Source organism: Equus przewalskii, chromosome 16, assembly GCF_037783145.1.
Source record: "Equus przewalskii isolate Varuska chromosome 16, EquPr2, whole genome shotgun sequence".
In the NCBI taxonomy this organism is placed as follows: Eukaryota; Metazoa; Chordata; class Mammalia; order Perissodactyla; family Equidae; genus Equus; species Equus przewalskii.
Genome location: NC_091846.1, coordinates 10,211,336 through 10,236,884, shown reverse-complemented (window position 1 = coordinate 10,236,884; position 25,549 = coordinate 10,211,336). Strand labels below are relative to the sequence as shown.

General features: G+C 45.6%; 1 protein-coding gene across 1 annotated transcript in view; it reads right to left on the bottom strand.

Moving 5' to 3' along the window:
* Positions 1 to 951: 951 nt before the first annotated feature.
* The window catches only part of LOC103549464 (cilia- and flagella-associated protein 337-like), a 67,391-nt gene continuing 42,793 nt past the window's right edge, over positions 952 to 25,549 (bottom strand). Inside the window, 15 exon segments of the mRNA XM_070579456.1 lie at positions 952 to 1,063; positions 1,689 to 1,879; positions 2,889 to 2,977; positions 3,591 to 3,630; positions 5,206 to 5,347; positions 5,812 to 5,870; positions 7,316 to 7,370; positions 7,373 to 7,416; positions 14,673 to 14,838; positions 17,784 to 17,843; positions 19,566 to 19,611; positions 20,299 to 20,353; positions 21,200 to 21,293; positions 21,358 to 21,458; positions 22,253 to 22,256. Coding sequence (XP_070435557.1) covers positions 1,037 to 1,063; positions 1,689 to 1,879; positions 2,889 to 2,977; positions 3,591 to 3,630; positions 5,206 to 5,347; positions 5,812 to 5,870; positions 7,316 to 7,370; positions 7,373 to 7,416; positions 14,673 to 14,838; positions 17,784 to 17,843; positions 19,566 to 19,611; positions 20,299 to 20,353; positions 21,200 to 21,293; positions 21,358 to 21,458; positions 22,253 to 22,256 — 1,173 coding nt within the window. The 3' untranslated portion in view covers positions 952 to 1,036.

The window sequence follows — 25,549 nt, the reverse complement described above, 5'->3', positions numbered from 1 at the left end:
TGGCATTCTGGTAGAATTGCTACTGACATCCAGAATGCAGTCAATATGACCAGTTTTGCAAAACAGACGTTCAGAGAAACATAGCATTTTTAGGGTTGGTATGAAACTTTAAGATCAGCTGATCCCACCCCTCGTTTTATAAATCCGTGGAAGCGATGGCTGGAGGGCACACGATTCATGCAGGTGAACTTGAGAGCAGAACTCAGCTAACCCTAACTCATAAGCAGTGCTGCGAGCCCTTCATTCTGTCATTTCACAGTCTGGATTCCCACCGACTGGCCCAGGTACACTATAGAAGGGCTTAGGTTCTTTTTTCACCCCTGCATTTTTCTTGAAAAGAATTTACAGACTCTTTCCTGAGGTACTTGCAGTCAAACTGGACAGAATAATAAACACAGAAGCACCTAACGGTTTCCTTACACAAGATCAAGGTCACTCACCAGGTCTGTGCCTCACTCTCTCTCAACCTTGGAGAGCAAACACCATACAAGTTACATGTTTTGATCTTGTCCAACTGAGAATCCTCCTCCTCTCCCCCGGCCCTTTCCCCTTCTCCTCCTTTCTCCCCTCTTCCTCCCACCTCGCTCGCTCAGCTCCTTCCTCCCTGCACCTGAACTGGCAGTCTGATTTCTCTGGGTCTGGTGAGGAGCGGAGCATCCAACACCCAGCTCGTGTGCGTGTCTGCAGTTGTCCCCATCTGCTCTTTTTCCTTCCTGTCTTCCTCCCTCTCCCTGGCTTTTATTTTCCACATTCTGGGTCTATCAAATTAATGAACTCACTTATTTTCTCTGTATCAAACGCACACTGAAATTGTTGCATTTCTAAATAGGCCGAGAGTGCCGCGTAGCATACGCGGAGTCTCCCGAGCCGCCACAGCATCTCCTCCTAACCTTGAGAAGGCTTGTGACACAAGACGGCGGAAGGCGAGCCGCCTCCGACAAGACAGAAGGCTTTCTTGATCTACGCCTTCCCGCTCCCTTTATTTCCTGTTTCGAACATGTTTGGGGCTCTAAAGCAGATGAAGTCTGTGTCGATTCTACTGTGTGATCAGTATTCCAGGAGGCTGCCAAGGAAAAACCGAAGACACATTATTTTGCTGGGAGAGCAGGTGTCCTGCTTTGAGTTGTAACATAACCAGTGAGCAATAGCTCATGAAATGACCTGCTTTTCAATTTATTAAAGGGTGAGCATTTCTTGGAAATCCATATATTTCCCCGAGCCCTAAATCAAGGCTGCATCTTCCAGGGCCCTCTCAAAATCTCCTGCTCCAATTTTGGCTTTCATAGATCATAAGCTGATCATTTCTTCCCTTCACTCGTTAGGAAGCCCAGCTTTTAAATATATTTCATAATGGTGAAAGTGTGCCGTGGGCTGAATTTTCGGTGTCTGTCTCTCTCAGATGTGACAGTTGGGTTGAGCACGGTGCTGAGTCTCCTTGCGTCCCAAGGCCATGGATGACAGCCTTTTGTTGGTCAAAAGGAGAAAAAAGCCAAGTGATGCTGGGAGATCAGCTCCAACTCTCCCCGAGATGGACCACACCCTCCTGGCCCTGGTCTGTAACATGATCTTGGGACACACTTTTATTCTGGCCATGCCTGGACTCCCTCAGACAGCGGTTTGTATTCCCTGCTTGATCTGTGTGGAAGCTACAAAGAAAACACAGATGAATAGGATGTGCCAGAACCAACCTTAGCCCTGGCCTTTCCCTTCACCGCATTCTCCTGCTCCTCCTTTCCCAGGTGCGTTGCAGGAACATCCCCTTCCAGCACTGGGTGAGCAGGCATGCTCTGGGCATCTGTCAAAATTTCATAGGGGACTCTAGGGTGGCTCCAGGAGGCAGGAGTGAAAACATCCCAGGGGCTACTCTGCCCAAAGGTCCCTGGAAGAGTAGAGATAAATTAACAAATAATAAGCATAGGATGGAAGGTAGCTTGTCTTCTGATCAGAGTGAAGCTTTGCTGGGTCTCCTTAATCCTGGTTAACTTAATCAAATTCACTTCTGCTTCTGTATTTCCATAAGAAACAATTACAGGGCCACTTGCCCAGGAGACTCAAGCCTAGAATGCCTCCCACAAAATATATCACACGGGGGAATAAGCTACTCAATAAGATACTAAGAGCTTGCAGGATAAATTCAAAATAGTTCTAGCACCTGCCTCAAAAAATATCAGCCAGGGAGGCAAGTTAACCTGCTGAAACAGGTGCAGAGGCTCTCTGAGCCGGAAGTCGGGTTACTGTCAGGACGGCCCACTCAGGCGGGGCCTTTCTCCACACTCAGCTCCCCATCCTGAATTGTTCCTGCCCAGACATGACCTTATGATAACACTTTTCCTTACCAAACTCGCTGCCGTATCTAGCTGAGTTCTCTAAGTTTAAACGTCTTTGATTTTGTTAATTTTTGTGAACGTAAGTTGACTTTATAGTATGGACTGAATTGTGTCCCCCTCAAATTCATATGCTGAACCCCTAACTCCCCATGTGACTGTATTTGGAGATAGGGCCTAGAAGGAAGTAGTTAAAGGTTAAATGAGGTCAAAAGGGTAGGGCCTGATCCGATAGGATTTGAGTCCTTATAAGAAGAGACACCAGAGAGCTCTCTCTTTCTCGGTCATGTGAGGACACAGCGAGAAGGTGGCAGTCTGAAATCCAGGAACAGGGCACTCACCAGAACCAGACCATGCTGGCGCCCTGATCTCAGACTTCCATCTCCAGAACTGCTCCCATGAGAGAAATAAAGTTCTGCTGCCTAAGCTCCCAGTCTGTGGTCTTTTGTTATGGCAGCCTGCGCTGATCAGTACACTTTACCTCAGAGAATTCATGACTCAGTGGAGGCTCCATCTGAGGCCCTGCACTGGGACTGAGGTGGTGGCCAGGTGGACATTCCATACCTGTGTACTCCCCGTCCATGCTCCACAGGCGCACAGTGAGGTCGAGGGAGGATGACAGCAGAAACTTTTCTTCTTCTATCAGCTCCAAACTAATGAGAGAAAAGGGGAGGAGAGATGCTCCAGGGCTGTTACAGCATGAAAGGGACACTAGCTCAACATGTCAATACTCCATTAACTAAAGTTGGGATATAGAAGCCAGGTTAATCTCCTGAATTATTCTGGGTACCATTCTCTCCCTGCCTCCTGCCACATCACACCCCCTCCCACAAATTCCCTAACTCCAGCCCCAAGATATCAAACAAGATATGATGGAAACCATCTTGTGGATGATGGGTCTGGGGAGAAGACCAAGAGATTGGAAAGAACCATCTGGCCGGAGCTCAGGTCCCACCTCTAGCACCGATTCCTTTCAACTCCAGTGAAACAAATCTTAAACTTACTAAGCTTCTAAACTTACACTAAAACACCAGATCAATTCAAGGAAAACAATCATCCATTTACAAGAAAAATGAAGACTTCCAATCTCTTCCTTTATTCCGTGTAGGGAATATGTACATCTTGTTTTCACCAACAGCAGAATGTAACACTGCTTTCCTCTTTTGACTAATTCAGAGGGCTTCTGGGAGGATCAACTTGATCACAGCTGCGAAATTATTTTAACTCTTTTACAGATTCTTGAACTCTAAAATGGATGGTACTCACGATGTCACCATGCTGACATGGGCCCTCCAGAAAGTCACATCTAATTCAAAGGGAAAACATATCTGAGTATGGAGGGAGAGTTCACCACCATGATGCTAGATGCCGTCCGTATAATGGTTCCTGCAGGACGGGTCAGATCTGGATGCGGGTCCAACAGGGAGAGAGGTACTGGACTCATTGGTCTTGCTACATTAGTTTGATAAGTGTTCATTGAGTACCTACTGTGTGTGAGACCCTGTGCCAGGTCCAAAGACACAGAAAATGGGACCCATGCAAGGCACTTATGGTTTGGCAGCCTGCAGGAACATGCAAGTACTCAAAAGTGATTTTTAAAATAGGCTGGTACCTGGTACCTGGAGTGAAGACCAATGCAAGGCAGATCACTCTTACTTCCAAATTCCGATTTCTCTTACTTTAGCGTTTAAACTTCTCCTGTGGTAGAACAAGAAAAGGTGACTAAAGGGAAGTTTGTGAATATTTACCTCTACATTGGCTTTACAGAAATGTGTTTAATAGAATATTATATAGCCATTTAGATATGCTAAATAAAACTAAATATGCTTATTTGGAAAGTTGTCTAAGAGATGCAAAGAAAAAAAGTTGTCTAAGAGATAAAAGAAAAAAAAGTTCTGAAAATTATGTCTTGTGTATGTGCCCCTGTATATATATGTATAGAAACTTTCTGGAAGGAAGTTCGAATGCATTAGCAGTGTTAGGAGCACGCAGAAATGGCAGGTCAGGTGACAGAGGAGATTGGAGAACAGCTAGTACTTTTTATTTTTCATTCTTTTGTGCTGTTTGATTTTTTTCTAAACATGAACACTTTTACAATTGTATGAAAGAGTTTTAAAATTTTAAACATATATTTTGTTATTACCAAAGCAACATGTATCCAGAAATACTAGAAAAGACAGATTTGTAAAAAGAGGAAAACAGAACAGAAACAAAGAAAACAAAACCTCATCTACAAAGAGATAACATTTGTTAAGACCTTGGTGCATATCTATCCATATTTTTAATTTCCATATGCTTCTTTGCTTTAACAAAGATAGATTCATCCTGTAATATTGTTTTGCAATCTGATTTTTTTCATTTAATAATTTATCATGGATATTTTTCCTGTAAGCACATTTTCATATTACAGCATCATTTAACAACTAAAGATATTTCAATGCATTATACCATCATGTATTTAATCAATCCCCCTTTTGTTGGACATCTAGGTTGCCTATATTTATTTTTCTCTCCTTCTTAAAAACAATATGTTGATTCAGAACCTTATAACTAAATGTTTGTGCATATTTCTTATTCTTTCTTTTAATCAAATCCTTAGAAGTAGAATTGCTGATTTGAAGCTTTAGACACATATTGTCAACCTGCCCTGCAGAGAGTAAACACCAATTTACCCTCCATCAAAAAGTGTATGAGTGCTCATTTTCTAGCATCCTTGCCAACAATGAATACTTTCATGAAAATATTTTTCTCTAAATCCATTCTTAAAGAGTTTTAAGAGGCCCCTCTTCACTGGCACAATTTAATTTTACCAACTAGAGTGCTAACCTAAGACTGAAGCTGTGCTTGTCACACTATTTAACATGAGGAATTCATTGCCTACTCTTGGGAGGCCGCAACTCTGGTCCCCACAGGCTGTACTCCTTGATGTTATAGACCCGCACAAAGCTTTCCTGGTCAGCCACACAGGCGAGAGCATCTCCTGCTGTTACCACCATGCTGCTGACCCAAGCTTTGTCTCTAGACTGAAAGACACACCCACAGTGCCCATCACAGACACATTCACAGGGTCCATCACAGACACACCCACAGGGCCATCACAGACACACTCACAGGGCCCATCACAGACACACCCACAGGGCCCATCACAGACACACCCACAGGGCCCATCACAGACACACCCACAGGGCCCAACGCAGACACACTCACACAGGGCCCATCAAGACACACAGGGCCCATCACAGACACACAGGGCCCATCACAGATAAAGCTTACCTGTCAGACGACGGCAAGTGAAATGTTGTATCCCATATCCACGAACTAGGCACTCTGGCTGTATCACTCTTCCAGCGAGAAGGAAATGCCATGTAGTTGAATAAAGCTAAGGATTTCGAGCCTGACAGAGCTTCTGCATTACACAGTCAGGCTGGTGTCAAAAATAACCAAACCCGAAGCAGGGAAGTTTCTGCTGAACGACTGCCCAACTTACAGGAGTGAAGTTTGCAATGGGACAGGCCCCCCCAGACAGCCTCCAGAAGGTGACAGAGCCTGCAAGGAGGGATGCGGTAGCAGGGCACCTTGGCGTTTGCGCTTTGCCCACAGCTGAGTTGCTGAGCCCCGCAGGGCTGAGGCTCTGAGCCCCTGCTGACAGCAAGAAGCCTCACAACACGAGGGCACTTTTCCTCTTTCCCTTGGCTTATTTTGATCAGTTAGAATTATTGCTGTATATTGGGGAAAGGGGTTTCTTGGTGGGTTTGGATTAAATGGCTCGACAGCCTTTCCCTTCTCCACTAATCAGGGCAGCCTTCCTGACAGAGGAGGGCTCTGGCCTTGGCTGTGGAGGATAGGTACGGAAGTTTGTGCTATGGCAATCACTGATGTCTGTGTGTGTAAGCACTTACTTTAAATCCTCTATGGGACTTGCCTAATGGAGGGATGCTCTGGGGGTTCCTCTAGGCCTATGGGTCACGATTCTTGACTGTTTTGTATGTGGGTGTCCATGTAGCAAGCCTTGTGAAGTGGGGACCCCATGCATGTCGCTTCCCCTAGGGAGCTCCCTAAACCGCTAGATTGCAAAGCTTCCTCTCCTCTCTGGGGAGACCAGGCTCTATGCTCACACCAGTAAAGCGGAAGCCGTAGCCGCCCCAGGTGGAGGTGGAGAGGGGCCTCCTAGGGCACCTGGCGCCCCGAAGGCCTGAAGCTTTGGGGCGGCCCGTGAACGAGCAGCGGGGGGAGTCAGCGTCCCTTGCTAGAGAGGGGAACATGACCAGATACCCCGGGGCCAACACACACAACATGAGCCTCCCCTTGCAACCAGAATAACACAGGGGGCTGCTTTTAACTGGACATTTTAATTAAAATCCCAGTGCTTTGGAGCAGGACTTGTGCCCACTCACTACATTTTCCTGAAGCCTGAGGGCCCTATCATTTGTGTGATGTCACCTGACTGGCTAGCAGCAGATCTGGACTCAGAAGGCTTTCCTCCACCTCTTGGGGGGAGGGGTGGGAGGGGCGGGGCTGAGTTCCTCATCTCTAAAATGAGGGGTTCCAGGGCTATCTCCGTTGTATGATTCTTTGTCCTTCCTCTTCCGGCTCCTCTGTCAGGCTGCCCGTGCCTGCTGTGGCAGTGTCCTCCTTACAGGCTGTGCCTGGTACTTATGTAACCTAAGTGACATCCTCTGGGCCCCACACTCCTCCAGGACCATTAGTGGCCCATTTCCCCTGCAGAGGCCCTCGGAGTGGGCAGCCGGGGGTGGGAGGGGTGGGATTTGGAGGGAGTGGGAGCCGGGTCCTCACTCCTCAGGTGACCCCGGTCCTGGCTGGCAGGCGCACTGGGGGTCATCAGCCTGGGCTCCAAGGAGAGGGCAGGCCCGAGGGAAACGGCAGAGAGGCACTGGGGAGAGCGAGTGCTGAGGGTCCCTCCTGCCACACCCAGGCCGGAGGTCGAGTCTCAGGCCAGGGCCACCTGGCCCGCCTGCGGGCTCCCCTCTCACCTCGAGGCCCGCTGGCGACGACGAGGGAGGCAGACGTGGAGTCCAGGTTGGCAGCCCACGCGTCCTCAGGAAGGAGAGGCAGGAAACGCTTCGCTCCGGGCCTGGGGACAGGGAGAGCAGGTTTTGGTCGTGTCCCCCGCGTGCAGCTGGCAGCTCTGGCTTGCACCCTCTCCTGCAGCCGCCCTCTGTCCCGGAGCTGGCCAGGCAGGGCCTGAGGCTGGGGCGGTGGCCACGCGTGCAGGCTGCCTCGCTGGCGGGTGGAGTGAGGCAGATGGGACAGCTAAGGGCCCCTGGTGGCCCAGGGCACCCCGCCCAGCACTGCCCCAGGACCCCAGGACTTTCGGAGGGAGATGGGGATTGGGAAGTTGGCATGGGCTGGAGGGAGGGGCTGGGGGAGCTGAGAAACCAAGCAGGGGGCGCGTTCCAGGGGCTCGGAGGCCTGGGCCTCCAGGGCACTTCCCAAGAGGTTCCCACTCCCTAGGGATTCCTGGATGGGATTAATACTAAACAAACTCATGTCACCTTTTACATTTACCAACATGTAAAACTGTGAAATCACTTGGTACTGGATTTAGTCCCATGGTCAGATGAGGAAACAGAGACTTAGAAAAGTTAAAAGCTTGCTCAAGGCCATAAAGATGTTGGTTCTTTCATTCACTAGTTTGTTATCGACATCTGTTCGTCTCTGGCAGGGACTAGACATCATGCTGGGTGCTGTGGGAAGGAGGGAAGCAGAGAGCCCAGCCAAACCCAAAATAACTATGCCAGGAATGAACCAGCTGCTGGGGGCTTGTGCTGGAGGGGCATTTATGAGCGTGGAGAAGGGAGGGCCCGAGAAGGCTGCTGGGGGAAGCAGGTTTTATCTGGAATCTTGAAGGATGGAATGGCCCTGGGCAGAGAGGCTCTCTTGGGAGAGGCGGACGTCAAGCCCTGATCTTCACAGCACAGAGAAGTCGAAACAACCTCTAAACCCACCTCCTCCTTCCACAGGCTTCCATTTCTCTGCTAGACTCTAGGTACCAACACAGAGGCCACAGCTGTCTTTTTTTACCACTTATCTCTAACCCTCTCACAGTGCTTAGTACAGAGAACTCAAATATTTGCTGTTGAATAAAAGTCCTACAAACCTACTTAGATGCAAATCTCTAAGAGCCACAGAGAACACTGCTGCGTGGCTGCTGCGAGTGTGGGTGAGGACTCTATCTTACCATCCCTGATTCTGTGGGCTCTGAGGGTACATCATCCAGCCTGGAGGTGAGATGAATGGTCTCATGTAAATAAGGGGCTGTATAAATAACGGGGTTGGTGCTGGAGTTAAATACAAGAGGTGCTGCCCCCACGTCTCACTACCATGGGTGGGGACACCCATGGCTCAGACCATCACTGGTTCAACAATATTTATTTTGGCCTGACTCTGAGCTCAGCACCGTGCTGTGCTCGGGAGACCACAGTGGACGTGGCAGACTCAGGCCCTGCCTTCAAGTGGACAATGGTCACAGCTGGATTATCCACTTAACGGGCACTTTCTGTGTGCCAGGCACTGGCCTAAGCACTTCTCAACGTGACCATGATTAAGGATCACAACAACCCTGCGTAGACGGTGTGCTCCAGGTTTCACAGGCATTTTACAGGTGAGACTGTGGTTTAGAAAGAACCATATTGCCTAAGGTGCACGACTAACACATGGAGAGGCTGAGATTCAAACCCGGTTGTGTTTGTATCCGAAGCCTGCGCCCTCCATATTGGGCTTTGGCATTGTCCTTGGAGGGCTACAGATTCTCAGAGGCAGGAGGGATGGTCACGCACACGGCTGTGTGGCTCCTGCTCGGCTCCTCCTCGGTGTCCTCCCTGATGCTTGGGGTGCGCCTCTAGTGATTTGGCCTCAGCACTGCCTTGCTCTCAGGTTATAAGGCTCTCGGGGTATTGATATAGGGGTAGGGCGGTGGGGGGAGTGAAAAAAAAGGAGGCTTGGCAAAGATAAATTCCCTTCACCTTGCCACATCCATCCTGGGGGAGGGGTTTTGAAGTCCAGGGTATGAGCTTGCGTGCTGCTTCCCCACTTACCTGTGAGTGGTTTCCGGGAGCATTTCACTGCCCTAAACCTCAGTTGTCTCTATCTGTGATATGGAGACAATACTCCCTATTTCACAGAGTTTATCGAGGATTAAATGAGACGCTATGTGAATCGTGCTACATGACCTTGCTGTGTAGGCTGAATGGAGCCACTGAACCTGCAGTATCTGTCAGAGATGCTCAACAAACAGTAGCTGTGATATTCTTGTTACTTAACTCTTTAGCCTCAGTTTCCTCATCTATGAAAATGGGTATAATAGTACCTATCTCTCATGGTCACTGTCAGCCTGACATAAAATATTAAAAGCACTCAGGAAAATTACATATAAGATTAAACATATTATTTATATAAGTATTGTATTGATTATACTAATTATAATTATTATTAAACCTAAATACTGTTTAAGTTGTTACATTTATTAAATATTATATTGTTATAATAAATAAATATGATTATTTATAAATAAGTAAATATTATTGTACTGTGTTCCTAGATAAAAAACCTTAGTTTCTAAGAACTAATAAATGAATTCAGCTAAGTAACAGGATACAAAGTCAACACAAAAATCAGTTGCATTTCTAGACACAAACAAGGAGCAATATGGAAAGGAAATTACCAAAAAAACTCCATCTAAAATAGCATTAAAAAGAATAAAATACTTAGGAATTAACTAAGGAGGTGAAAGACTTGTACAACGAAAACTACAAAACATTGCATAAGGAAATCGAAGACGTAAATAAACGAAAACACATCTCATATTCATGAACTGGCAGACAATATTGTTAAAATGTCACTACTTTCCAGAGCAATTTACAGAGTCAATGCAATCTCTATCAAAATCCCAATGACCGTTTTTGCAGAAATCGAAAAACGCATCCCATAATTCATATGGGATCTCAAGGGACACTGAATAGCCGAAACAATCTTGAAAAAGAAGAAGAAAACTGGAAGACGTAGTTCCTGATTTAAAAACTTACTACCAAGCTACGGTAATCAAAACAGTGTGGTACTGGCATAAAGACAGAACGAATTGACCAATGGAATGAAATAGAGAGCCAAGATATAAACTCTCACCTGTAAGGTCAAGTGATTTTTAACCAGGGTGTTAAGACCATTCAATGGGGGAAATGACAGTTTTTTCAACAAACAGTGCTGGACAAACTGGGTATCCTCATGCAAAAAATGAAATTGGACCCTCACCTGACACCATATACAAAAATTAACTCAAAATGGATCATGGACTTAAATGTGAGACCTAAAACAATAAAACTCAGAAGAAAGCATAGAACGAAAACTTCATGACATTGGATTTGACAATGATTTCATGGATATGACAACAAAGGCACAGGCAACAACAGAAAAAAAAGACAAATTTGACTTCATGAAAATTTTAATTTTGTGCATCAAAAGACATATCCACAGAGTAAAGGCAAACCACAGGATGGGAGGAAATACTTGCAAATCGTATATCTGATAAGGGATTAATATCCAGACTATATAAAGAACTCCTAAAACTCAACAACAACAAAAAACCTGATTCAAAAATGGGCAAATGACTTGAATAGACATTTCTCCAAAGAAGATATAAAAATGCATATGAAAAGATGCTCAGCATCACTAATCATTAGGGAAATGCAAATCAAAACTATGTCAAGATACCACCATACTGCTGTTAGGATGGCTACTATCAAAAAAGCAGGAAATAGCGTTGGCAAGGATGTGGACCAATTGGAACCGTATACACTATTGGTGGGAATGTAAAATGGTGCAGACACTTTGGAAAACAGTATGGCAGTTCTTCAAACAATTTAAAAAATTGGGCCACCCCAGTAGCCTAGTGGTTAACTTCAGCACACTCGGCTTCAGTGGCCTGGGTTCAGTTCCTAGGCTCAGAAAGACACTGTTCTGTTAGCAGCCATGCTATGCTGGCAGCCCACATACTAAAAAATAGAGGAAGACTGGTATGGATGTTAGCTCAGGGAGAATCTTCCTCAGCAAAAAAAAAGTTAAAACTTAAAAATAGAAATGTCACATGATCCAGCAATTCCACTTCTGGACATATACTCAAAAGAATTGAAAGTAGGGTCTCAAAGAGACATTTGTTCACCCATGTTCGTAGCAGCATTATTCACAACAGCTAAAACATGGAAGCAATCCGAGTGTCCACCAACCAATGAATGTATAAGCAAACTGGTCTATCCGTACAATGGAGTATTATTCAGCCTTAAAAACAAGATTTGACACATGCTCCAACATGCATGAATCCTGAGGACGTTATGCTAAGTGAAATACGCCAGTTACAAGAAGACAAATACCGTATGGTTCCACTACATGAGGTACTTAGAGTAGACAAATTCATAGAGACAGAGAACGTAATGGTGGTTGCCAGGGGCTTGGGGCGGGGAACATGGGGAGTTAATGTTTAATAGGTGTAGAGTTTCCGTTTTACAAGATGAAAAGAGTTATGGGGATGGATGGCAGTGACTGTTGCACCACAACGTGAATGTATTTAATACCACTGAACTGTACACTTAAAAATAATTAAGATGGTAAATTTTATGCTATGTGTATTTTACCGCAGTAAAGAAAAGAAAAATAACAGCGTTAGTCTCTCGGTGAGCTCACTGATTTTCCTGGATTTTAGCCTGGCTGAAATCTCTTGGTCTCTCTCTTTCACTCTTGAATTCTTTTCTCTTTGATGTGAAGGAAGAAGTAATAATCCCCAATATATGAAAGAATGAAGCTAAAATGTTGAAAAGTCAGCAGAAAGAATACATTTTCAGCTCACCCAGCCTGTCTTGCAAAATTCCCTTTGCCCCTTAGCTCCCCTCTCTGCTGAGGACGACTTCAGAAGAACAGTCCAGATGGTTTTCCAAATAAGATGGTCCCCTCTTAACAAATCTCATGTGAAGACCACTGTCTTCTGGCTTGACCTTCAAGAAGAGCCAGTCCTGCTCTTTCCTGGAAGGGTAGGGAACTTTCACATGTTTCCATCTCATTTTTGCTAATTTTGCAATGCAGAAACGTGAATTATTGTTTGCTGTAGCTGGCTTTGCATTTTTGGAGCAGAAGAGGAGTTTCTCAAAACCAGCAGTCACATAACTCTAAGCAATAAATGCTGCTGCAAACAGGGTTTTAAATTAGAAGTGCTGGCTGAAAGGTCAGCATTGCATTCTTGGCCAGTGACTTTATTTTCATTTTAATGGCAGTGAAAATAAACCTTTAGAAGGAAATGCCACCACTTTTCCCCAAAGATTTTTAAAACTCTCAGGCACTCTCAGAAAGAGCTTTGTAGAAGAATCTTTTTTGTATGTAGTAAAGGCGGGTAGAAATAGATAGGAATAGGATAATAAATCTACCGCTAAGAATTTCTTTTTAGTTTCGTGGTGTCCAGTGGTTTTGGGTTCTAACCGCTGCCCTCCAGAGTGTCTCTCAAGTCCCATGAGGCTGATTCTACTGCTTTCTCATTATTTTACCTGTTGGGCAGGCACGTCTTCTCTCTGAATTTAGACAGTGAGCCCCTTGAGGGCAGCATCAGGCCTTGGCTATCTCTAGTCTGCTCTCCACATCTCCCACAGAGTTATGCCCACAGGAGCAGCTCGCGGATATTTTCTGATCGAATGAGTCATTAGAGCTCTTCTTCGGCTAGTGGCTCAACAAATGCCCCAAGCAGGAGACTGTAATCTGGGGCTCATGGCTCGCTAAGGGTTTTCTGACTGGGCTTCAGGAGGTGCAAGAGCTCCCCAATTTTATGCAAAAATGCCCAATGTCCTGAGTCTCCCCTGTTGGGGCTCCAAGAGTGTGAGGCAGTGGGTCTGCTGGCTGTTGGCAGGTGAGTGTCTGCAGACTGCTGCTTGGGAAGGATGAGCCTGGATGCCGGAGGTGGGGACAGGAGTGGTGGGAAGCCCGTTTGGTTGTGGGTTCCAGCCAGTTTTCCAACCCAGCACAACCAGCAATGAGACTGGTAGATAAGTGGGTCCTCCGTTTGTCTCCCACACATATTTATCAAACGGTTCAGGACTTGGAGGGAGACGGATGTGATTACCAGCCCCGACACCCAGCACTGGGCCTGGCCCATAGCAGGAACTCATCAACATTTTTTGAATGAATGAGTGAATTAATGCATCTATAATCACATTAGTAGAATGAGAAGGCCTTGAGGAAATGGAAGCAGGGTAGAAAAATTAGGGAGAGTAGGGAAAAGTTTTGCAATACGATATGCAAGTAGCAAGGACAGACCCACTGTGTAGGGGCCATGGGAAACATGAGGATGCTTGGATCTCAGGGGCCACCAGAGGGTGCTGATGGTGAGGGTGGCATAAAGCATGAGGGCTTACAGATGAGTGACCCATCTGGAGATGATGTCAGGGCCGCGCTGAGGATGCAGAAGCCCGTGGAGAGTGGGATTGAAGGCAGAGGAGAAAACTGGTGCAGTAGTGATACCAGCTCAACACAAGGCTGACAAAAGGGAAGCCATATTGTAGAAAAGAAACCATATTGTAACTTTAAATGACCTCTGATTAACTAGCCTAGACATGCTCTGTAGATTTTGTGGTCCCTCCCACCTGCTTTAAGATGATAACTTTTGTTCTTTTGAGTTCCTTAGGAATGTGATGACCCCCGGGCAGAGAGCCTCTGCTGACAGCCATCATCAAGGACAAGTAAAAGATCAGGGTATAGGGTGTTGCTCCGTTCTCTGATGCATATCCAGTAAAACAAAGGACTATCAGGAACCGGAACCAGCTGCCTCCCCCACCTGGAGAGCAGCCCCGTATATAACTGGCCTGTAGTCTTTGTTCTGGGAGATGGTTCTTTGGGCATGAGTTGGCCACTTTCCCTCTTGCTAGCAAGCTGTAATGGAGTCCTTTCTCTCCTACCACCTTGTCTCCTGACTATTGGCATGTCTTGCAGTGAGCAGACGACCCACGTTGGGCAGTGACAGTAGGAGCTTTGTACCAACAAAACCTGAGGAGCTCATCAGGGGGGACAGTCTTTCAGGTGGGCAACAGATGAGAAAAGGGCTCCTCGGGGTGAGGGGCTGGCCTGGGAGATGGGCTTTGATGGACGATGCTGAGAGATGTTGGGGTGTGGACTGAGCAAGTTTAACTCTTATGCTCTCTCCTAGCTTTGGAAATCTCCATCTGACAAGTAAAACCTGAAAGCAGGCCAATCCCTTATAACTGGGAAGCAGTCCAGAGCTGAAATTCCTTTAGACAACTTGCGAGGAGTCCATGACTGCTGGAGCCCATGCAGAGTGGCCACGGAGCCCGCTCCCTCATCTACCTTCTTTGTCTTCTGGGTCATCAGAGGGGCTGGAAGTATTCAGTTTGCAGTATATGTGGCCCGAGATGACATTCCAAATGATAATCTCCCCATCATAGCTGGAGGTGGCAAGAAGAAAAGGTGGGCATTGAGCAACACAGAGGATGTCCTCCTTGTGCCCATGGCTCTGAGAAAGAGAGAGACAGAGAGGGTTAGAGTAAGAAATCAAATTCCCAGTCCCCCACCCCAGACTTCGTTCTTCAGTCCCTGTCGACAAAAATAATCCATAACCAACCCATAAATGAAAATTTGGGTGAGTTTATCCTGAGCTAAAATGTGAGGACCATGGCCTGGGGCCTTTCTTCCTGAAGGAATAAAGGGTACCAAAGAAGTGGGGTGTACAGAGTGGTTATATACCCCTAAAGAGGATGTTTCACATATGATTGAAATGTCCCTTTTACAATAGTTGCGTGACTGCTCCGCCGGCACAATGATTGATGGACACAGCAGGTAGGTCTGCTGTCTCAGTGGACACAGCAGGGTGGCAGGTCTGTTGTCCCGAGCTGGGTGGTCACAGGTGAGCTGGGTGGTCAAAGGTGAGTGCAGCAATCAGTTCCTAGGCTAAGGAAAGATGCTTATCCTTAAGGAAATGCCAACGTGGAGGGAAGTTGCACCTTTATCTTAAGGGCATTTGTTCTTGCCATAGGAAATGTTTAAGCGCATATACAAGGCGTGCTCAATGGCCACAGTCAGGCCCTTTTGGAAAAAACGAAGTTAGGCCGAATTAGGTTTACACCAAATGGCTTCCTCATATACTCCAATATATCCTATTGCTTGCCATTTCTATTTGTCATCCCTAAGACAGAGGATGTGGAGTGGTTCCTCCTCTGTGGTTGCCTACAGCAAGGACCTGCCTGGAGCCTGGGGCCCAGCCCAGAGGGTCAGGGGCATCCGTCCATGTAGGAGTCTATTGGCAGGTCAGCCAGAGAGGTGCTGAGTCTCCTTGGGTCAGTTCTGTCACCTTCCCCAGGGAAGTGCTACTCCTAGCAGCTTCCTTACCTCGCCACAGTGCTGGCAAGGAGATGACTTACAAAGGAGCCCTCTTTGGGGCTGAAATTTTGATGGAAATGGGACAATGGAAGTGGACAAGGTGGTTTGGTTTCCCAAGTCTCAATTCCAGAGTGTAGTGTTCCTTGACTTGGTTTCTGCAGGGCTCCCAACTGCCCTCCACTGTGGGTTAGAAATTGAAGTCAACCACTCTCCTCAAAAGGAGGATTTTTGGATATGGACACTTAAGAAAGATAAAAAACTAAAATGGATTTTTCGAGACCAATGCTGCAGAGTTCAAAGTGTCCCTGGCCATCATCTTTCACCTTTCTCACTGGGGTGCAGTTTCCATGTGAAAAGAATTGGCCTCTCTTGGTGCGATAAAGATATTCTTTCTCCCTTGCCCTCATGTATTCCCCACAGAGTGCCCCCTGAGGACCTCTCCGTGATCATCTAAGGTGCCCCTTCTGCTCGAAAGCAGCTGGGAAGGTGGTGTCATAAGACTTTTGGAAAGAGAAGTCAGTGGCTCTCTCTCCACTGCTAAATCCTGCCTGCCTCCTCAATTTGTGAGCGCTTAGGTCTAGGCTCCTCCTTCCATGGTCCCCCACTGCCTACAGAAGAAGTTTACATGTCTTAGCGTGGCTTTCAAACTCTAGTTTAACTTTCCAGCCTCATTTTCCTCCTGAACCTAATGCTCCAGCCCCTCAAACTTTTCATAGTTCTTCCAAACAATGTGCTTCTCACACTTCCAGTCTTGGCTCATGCCTTGCCCCTTTCTCCCATCTAGATTGCCTTTCCCTACCTTGGCCTCCTGGAAATATCCTAGTAATCTTGTAATATCCTATATGACATTAGAGCAAAGTTAGTAGTTTCCATCTTTGGGTTTCTCCAGCATTTTATACATTATTATATCTTCTGTCACACTGTATGATTATTATTTCCTTAGTTTATTTCCTTGCCAGTCCGTGAGATTCTGGGCCAGGAATCACATTTTATTCACGTTTGTATATTCTGTGCCTATCCACAAGGACAGCACTATGAAAGTGCTTGGTAAACATGTGTTGAGTGAGCCGATAATTGAACAAACAAATATCCGAATGAACTAACACTCTACTGACTCTTCCATGACTTCTGCCATTGCGATGCCCATGGCTTCCCTGGGGCATTTTCTGCATATCTTTGTTCTTTCACTCAACAATCACTAATCTGCAAGCTCCATGAAGGCAGGGACCGTGTGAAGACCATTTTGCTCATCACTGCATCTCCAGTGAACAACACACACTTGGCGCACAACGGGCATTTGACACATGCTGATTGAATGAAAGCATATTAATTGGGCAGCTACTATAAACCAGGCACTGGTCTAAGTCCTGGGAATACCACAGTGAGGACAGACAAGGTTTGTATTCTAGCGACTTGTACCTTTTGGAATATTTACGGGGGCATAAGGCAGGGTTGGGTGGTGGCAGATGGTGGGGCACAGTGACCTTTCTTTCTTAACAGTTGTCTTATTGGCTTGACATCCAGACAATTTCGAGGGAGGTCATTTAAGCCTGAGAAGCTGCAGAAAATTGGGGGCAGTTTGAGTGTTAATAAGAATCACAAGAAGTCCCGTGTTTATGGTCCCCTAACAAGCCACAGGGCAACAGGAATGTCATCTCTTAGGCTCCCTGGCCACCCACGGACGGCACAGTGAATGCGAACAGTTTTGCATGCCAAGCAGAAGCAGGAAGTGGATGCTTCTTTAAGCAAAGTCACACCCACCACATCCTGGGCTGCCATTCCTGCACTACAGCACTCTTGGCTGAGCTCGTGGAGAGCTGCATGGATTTGCTCCTGTGGCCTCATGCCCCAACCTGAACACAGGTCCATCACTCTTCCTGGAGCAGAAGTGGCTGCCTGGAGCTCAGTGCTCTTGGCTCTACCTGGACCCCAATTATGAATGCCACCACAGCAGAGGCTTTTGAGATGCTTGTGACCTTCCTAGGCAGGCCCAGGAGACTCAGGGTGAGGCCCTGGAGTGAAGGAGATCCTCATCGTGTGCCACTGTTTGGGTCAAGAGCCAGACGGTGGGCCAGGGCTCACCAGGTCATCCTGCCAGTGTGGCTGTGGCTTCCAGAAGTGATGAAAATCATGTGCTGTGCCCTGTATCCAAAGCCAAACAGGAGCCGTTGTACAAGTAGTAAAACAAGCTGCCAACACACTCACAACTTCAGAGAGAAGGCGACAGCACATTTTATAACCCTACCCCTCACCCAGCCAGTGATGTAGATTTTCAAAATGTCAAAGCAAATTCCCCTCGTGCCAGTGGGAATAAAAAGCAATCCATTCCTGACGTTTGGGTGATTGCATTTCAGCAAATCATATGTCAACTGACAAGCTCTCCTCAGATGGTCTGCATAACTTCACCTTCATAATAAGACCCATAGCTGTTGCACGCACTAAACAAAAGCCATCAGCCCAGGAACCTATAATACCAAAGGACAAATTCAACGCCAAGACTTCTCAGGTAGTCGTCTCTCAAATCATCCGAGGACGCAAGGTTTAGGCTGTGAAATACAGCACACTTTCAAATGCATAAAGAACTTACAATGTTTAAAGACACTCAGAAATCCATGACCGTCCAGCCTAGCAAGCAGAGGAAATAAAATGCCACAGGGAGATTTAGAACTTAGTTTTAGTCAGCATTTTCAGCTTCCTTTGTCTCTTAATCTCCTTCCTCATCTTTAAGCCATAAAAAAAGGACTCTTTGCACAGAGATGCTTATGGATGACATTTCATCTCCTCCTTTCATTTAGAGAGGGACTAGCGCACAAAGCTGAGGTGGGAAGAAGAAGGAAGAACTAAAAGGCTGGACAGTAGACAGACTGGCTAACCTCCGAGGAGGGTGAGAGTGTGTGGGAAAAGCTGGAAGGCTCCGCATGCTGCGGGGAGTGAAGCCTGCCGGCCTGCACAGAGGGTGAGAAAACCAGGCCAGGTGTGGACAGCCACGGAGGCCACGGGTGCTGAGGCACGGTCTGGTCTGGACTCCCAGAGACACCCCCACTGCCGCTCACAGCTTTTTTAGCTAGCACTTTGTGGTATTGTGATTTATAAGAAGATATATGTGTTTGGTCTTTGTCCCCATTTCTGGCACAGAGCTCTTAAAACGCTTGGAGTTCCCTAAGAGATGAGGGCATGGAAACTCCCTGCCCTTCCCCATACCTTGTGCCATGCATCTCTGCCATTTGGTTGTTCTTGAGTTATCTCCTTTTATAATAAACTGGTGATCTAGTAAGTAAAACTTTTCTCTGAGTTCTGAGAGCCACTCCAGAGGATTAATCAAACCCAAGGAGTGGTCGTTGGAACCTCCCATCCAGAGCCACTTGGTCAGAAGCCAGGTGACAACCTGGACCTGCAACTGGCACCTGAAGTTGAGGGGGAGGCAGTCTTGTGGAACTGAGCCCATAACCTGCGGAATCTGATGCTATTTCTGGGTAGGCAGTGTCAGAAGTGAGCTGAATTCTTGGACACTAGCTGATGTTGGGGAACTGCTTGTTGAGGTGGGACCCCCCCTCCCCACCCAAGAATTGGGTGCAGAGTTGTTATACTTCTTCCCAGAGAAGAGAACCAGAGGGAAGAAACCGACACAAGTAAAAGGTTTTTTAAAGGAAAGGAAGAAGGAAAGATGAGAAGGACAAAGGAAGGGAGGGAGAAAACTCTTTTGTCTATATCATGGCTTGACGTGTACCGGAGAGCAGAGGCATAAAGAATTACTCCAAAATCTGTTTTCAAAGGGAAAAGAATCAATAGAGAAAGAGTGGAGAAGGATATCAGTCTGAAGCAGGTTATGATTAGAAATATCATAATTTTGTACATTTCACTTACAAAATACACGTTTATTCTTCTGTCCCATCCAACAGCTATGATACACCTAGAACAATAATAGAATATTACATTTTGATAATTAAGCTTATCATCTGCTTAATTTTCACAGGCGATCAATACTGTGGTTTAATTTTGCCATGTCCACGTGATAAACAAAGAGAGCAGCAAAATAATCTCTTCTGTTTTTTATGAAGAACTAGATTAAAAAATGTGATTTGATAAGTTAGGGTTAGTTTTTGAGCTAGTGCTTAAAGGATCAGGAAGCAGAAGCAGGACACCATGTAATCTCCAAGGTCCACAGGCGCTAGTCCGTGAGCAGCTGCCTTCCTGAGGACCACTTGATCCTAAGAGCATGGTCGAGCCGTGGAGGCTAGGACACGAACAGAAATTGACTGATAACTTTTTTTACCTTTTTAGTGTTCGGGAGGGAATTTATCGGATTCTTATTCTTTGACTTATCACTGCTGAATTTAACTACTCTAGTCTGTGATTTATTCCCTAAGAAAGTGTTTGGTGGAGAGATACGGGGCTCCCTATCTCTACCACTAAGCAGTCATCAAAAGGCGCAGAGAATTGCTTCCAATATTCTGGAAGATCCTAGTTGCCTAAATTACCATCAGGGAGCAGCCAGGGTCAGGGAATTCTTTGACACATTTCCTTCTGGAAAATTCCATTCACTGTATTGGTGTCCCCCAGAGCAAATTTTGTATCAAAAAAGATGAAGATAACTCACTGATTTTGGTTCAGCTCCAAGCAGGTGCAATCACAAACTTCACTTTGCTTTTCATCTAGAAAGATAAGGTTATCAACTTATGCTGAACATTTTTCTTTATTAGTTCTTGAATCGACTGACACGCATTGCCTTAATCCAACTGATGACGGAGGGAAACTTCAGTACTTTCTTCCTAGTGTTCAGACCTCAGGTAGGTGCTTTCAAGTGTCTAAAGCACTGCTGACTTCCTGCCCGCCTCATTGCCCTAAAAGGTGGACTTTGTCCTTGCTCAGCTATGGGAAGAGCTCACCTTCTCCTGATGGGACCCGATACAGTGCCTGGCACTCACTGAGTGAGTGAATGAACGCATGCAGGTCAAATGCAGGACTAGGAATCACAAACTCAGTACTTGGAGTAATTTTTGTCTTTTTTACTTCGACTTCACTTATACTCTCTGATAATTGAAGAACTTTTGCCTCTTATCTTCCTCACAGAAGCTTTTGCAGGCTTGAATTGTGAAAATTTTACCAAGAACATATACAGTAAATAAATAAATGGAGTAAGCAGCCTTGAAAAGAAATCGCAATAACACACAAAAGCGACTAACTTTTAGGTTGTTAATCTAGATTTGACTTACCTTTAAAATGTTTAGAAAATTTAAGCTCTTTTAAGAAATCAAGTCGATAGCAGACAACGATAGGACAAATGCATGAGGCATGGCTGGGAGCACATACATTTATATACAGTGTGTCCCTCCGAAATAGAAGTTTAGAGTCGTTGGTGAAACGAAATGCCAGAGAAAAGGGATGTAGGATTGTACACGCATCTTAGAGTCTATCTCTTTGGATTTCTTCCACACTTACTACAAATGCCTAATCTTACGTTATTATTTTATGGGGATGGGTGGTAGGAAGTGACTTGCCATGTTTCAGGGAGTGCAGACAATGCTCATTGTTGTAGCTCCATATTTTCAGACAGCCATCTCTGCCCCCAGTTATTAGCCTAAGAAACAGAGTCTATCATCAGGATTGCATGTCAGGGGTCACACTGCCTAATGGTTGAAGATACTGTGGAAGGCACATATCTTCTTCCACCGGAGTCAAAGGTCAGACAAGTGATCCCAGCATTGTCATGAGCCTCAGTAAATTCAGACAACAGTCTTCCTGTTCCAAAGTGCCATACTTTTCACCACCTGTATCAGGAAGTTGAAAAACAGTGACCTAGAGATACTGGCTATCAAACCAAAGAGAATTTGCATTTAGAGTCTAGTGTCATAGACATGAAAGAAAAAAGTGCTAAATAAATGGCAAGCAGTAGGATATTGGGGCATATGAAGAAGCCATTTGGCGTAAAACTAATTCGGCTTGAACTTGTTTTCCCAAAAGTGCCTGATGTGGTGGTTGAGCATGCACTGTATATCTGCTTTAAGTATTTGCTATGTCCTGAAGACGAGAACAATGCCCCTTAAGGTAAGGAAAGAAGTAACTTTCTCCACATCTGCATTTCCTTAAGCTTTAGCATCTCTCCCTAGGCTAGGGATTGATTGCTGACCTGCTGTGACCACCCAACTCAAGACCACAGACCTGCTACCTGCTGCGTTCATCAATTGCTGTGTGAATCACTGTGCCAGCTAGGCAATCTCGTGACTGTTGTAAAAGGGACGTTCCAATCATATGTGACACATGCTCTTTGACAGTATATAACCACTCTGCATACCCCTACTTCTTTGGAGTGCTCCCTTCCTTTGTGAAAGGACTCTCCTGGGCTATATTGTTCTCAGATCCGGCTCATAATAAACTCACCCCAATTTTGATTTATAGATTGGTTATGGATTATTTGTGTTGGCAAAAGTTTACCCCCAAACTATCTGCACCTCCAATACCAGTTGGCTTGCCTGAGCGTATTGGTCTGCTAGGGCTGCCACAACAGAATAACATAGACTGGGTGGCTTAAATGACAGAAATTTATTTCTCACTCTTCTGGAGGCTGAAAGTCCAAGATCAAGTTGCCAGCAGGGTTTGGTTTCTTCGGAGGCTTCTCTCCTTGGCTTGCAGATGGCTGCCTTCTCATTGTGTCCTCACATGGTCTTTCCTCTGTGCACATGCACCCCAGTGTCTCTTCATGTGCCCATCTTCTCTTGTTATAAGGACACCAGTCATATGGGATTAGGGCCCACGCTAACAGCCTCATTTTAACTTAATCACCTCTTTTAAGGCTCTATCTCCAAATGCAGCCATATTCTGAGGTCCTGAGGGTTAGGACTTCAACACATGAATTTTGGGGAAACACAGTTCAGCCCATAACATTCAGTGAGAAGATTAGAAGATTTAGAAATCTTAGGATAAAAATCTCCTGACCATCCAGGCTCAGAGAAAACAGGTGTGGATTGAATTTTGAACAGCAAAATTTATTCACCATCAAAGCACAGCTGAATGAGAAAGATGACCTGGGTTTTGGCAGGATATCTCTTCTAACCCCTCAGCTTTAAGATTTCACTCAGTCCAACTAGTTCCAGTCTCAAGGTTACTTTCTTTTAGCCCCATCCCTTGAGCAGTGTGGAGGATCAGAACTGGCCACCCCAAAATGTATCTCTTTGCCTTGCTTTGATTATTTTTAAGAACAAAAGACTCTGAAAGAAACTTTGACCTTCCCCCTAACTGCTTAATAAAAATTTAAGATAAAAGGCCTGTTGCCAGGACAGGGCATCACTGTAGATAACTCTGGGTAGCGATAGACTATGAGAGTCTTTGCTAAGCTCATTCGTATTAAAGTTCTGTTCACCAGACATTTGCTTTTGCATTTCCATGTGAACTGCCTTCCTCCCCTTTGAAGTCCCACTCCCTCCAACATCCTCCTTTGTCTTTGGCTGAGGATGGTATTTAAGATGAGAGCCTCAGCCATTCTGGCGAGTTAGTTTTCCTGGGTCTCTCCCATGTATACATGCTATAAAGCTTCGTTTGATTTTCCCCTGTTATTCTGTCTCATGTCAATTTAATTTGTAGCCCAGCCAGAAGGACCTAGAGTGGGTACAGGATTTGTCTTCCTCCCCTACAGCAGCCTTTGAATGAGAATCATCTTTAAAGGGAGTTGAGTAGCATCTGTCATGACTGGTTGAGGTAGGGGTCCAGGGCTTCCTCTGGGGCAGGTTTTCTGGAGGCTGCACACAAAGGCAGTGACAGTGTGGAGGAGAAACACCTGAGGACAGCACTTTTTCTCAGGACTGTCGAATGTTCCTTCTAATTTTCCACTTTCTAAAAGAGGCTGTTCCATTGACATTAGGGAAAGTTCTGGATCTCTAAACTGGAAATCAGAAGGCATCCTCTCACTGTTGTTGATTTCAAATTGCTGAGATCAGATTTTCAGTAGTGCATACTTTACTTCCCTCCCTTTGTCCTCCTACAACAACAGGGGTGTCTACAGCTCAAGTGCATTCATCCGTTCTCCTTAACATTGCAATAGACTCATAGCATCACTGGGTTTTACTTTGGTGGTTTCAATCATTTGCAAATATCCTGAAGTTCCACAAATGCAGTGATCTGTAATATGGTTGAGGTCCAGAACTGGATGAAGAAGCTGTTGGCATGGAAGAGTGAGCATAGAGGGCATGAGTTGAGCAGACAGCCCAGGATCCCTGTCCCCACCTCCCCAAGAGAGGCATCTTCCCTCTGGACCTGCCTTCCCCTTAAATACACACACCCATATTTTTTTTAAAATAAAATTCTCCCAAGAAAGTCACCTGCTACTGCTGGTAACAGAAGTGAAAAGGTTGAAGTGAGCAATGGAAATGTCTTTAAAAATGACTAGAGCTCTATTCATAGAATCAAGAAAAGTGTAGAGGTGGTGTTGGTACTTTCCACGTGCACCTTACTTAGATTTTGGGGAGGGGATTTCATGCCACAGCAGGGTACCCTTCAGAACTTCCTGCCCAAGCTGTTCTTCCTCTTGGAGATCCCATCCAATTCAACATATTAAAATACAACCACATTCCAAATTAAATATAATTTTGCTAGTAAAAATTTTGAAATAATTTAAAGGATATTTATAGTTTTAAGCTCTGTTGACAAAAACTAATTGTTATTCTTATAAACTTTCATATTATGTATAAGTGTGTAAGTTGCAGTTCATATGTAATATGCTGTAAACATTTAATTGAACATTTATTAATTTTCACTGTGCAGTTTTCAAGCATTTTCAGAGGCATTAAAAGTTGGTGGTCCCTAGCAGTCTACTAATACAACTGAATGGACAAAATGTGGTATAATGATAGTCATAGACTCAGGCTGCATGAAGAACTTGGGCTGTCTTCTCTCCTCCACAAATATCAAGAGTGCAGTGTGGTTGACATGCTATGGATTGTGACAGTGGGCATAATGATGTTACAGATTTCACACAGCCACAGATTTGCAAGGTGAGCAAATACTCAAGGCAATAATTTAATCAGAAAGTTTCAAAGAGTTTATCACCAGCCTGTGCCTGATACAGTGATAGCTGTGAGAGTATTTATATCTCAGTTCAACATCCACGGATCACCCACTGCCAGGGGAGATATGCATATCAGAAGCAACACGGCTGAGGGAGATGACTACGTTAGCATAGCATCAGAAGCCCAAATGCTAATGAAGCCATTCATCCTGCCTGGATGTGGGAGGGGATCTAGGAACATTTCTCAGAGGAGCTGACTTCTGCCTTGTGCCTTGAAGAATGAGAAGGGTTTTGACAGATCAAGAAGGAAAGAAGACAGGAACATAGATGCTCTGATCCCTGTCCTCAAGTGCCTGCTGAATTGTCAGAGAGGTGAGGCTCATGCATGTGAAACAGAGCAGAGCAAGTAAGAACACAATCCAGAACCACAGGGAAGGTACCAACGGTGGGTGCCCAGGAAGAGGGAGACGCCTGTGTGAGCCAGGGCGGTGAAGACGAGTTTGGTGGAGGAGACAGGACTTGCGTTGGGCCTTGAAGGATTGCTAAGGTGTGAGTAGAAGAGGAGCAAGCAGGAAATTCCAGGGTGGAGATGGGGAGAGGTTGGACAGAGCCAGGGGCAGGAAGGTGCAGGATGGTGAGAGGTAAAAAGATTGGCTTGCCAGGAGTCATAGGTGATTCTGATAAATACGGAAGATAAATGCTTCTTTGCAAGTAAGAACCCAAACTATGTGGGAACCCACCTTCTTTGAGATGAGTTGGGACTGAATCATCATACAAAAATTTTGGCCAACACATCTGGTAATCTATTTCTTTTAATACTTAATAACACCATGGTGATGACTAATCTCTG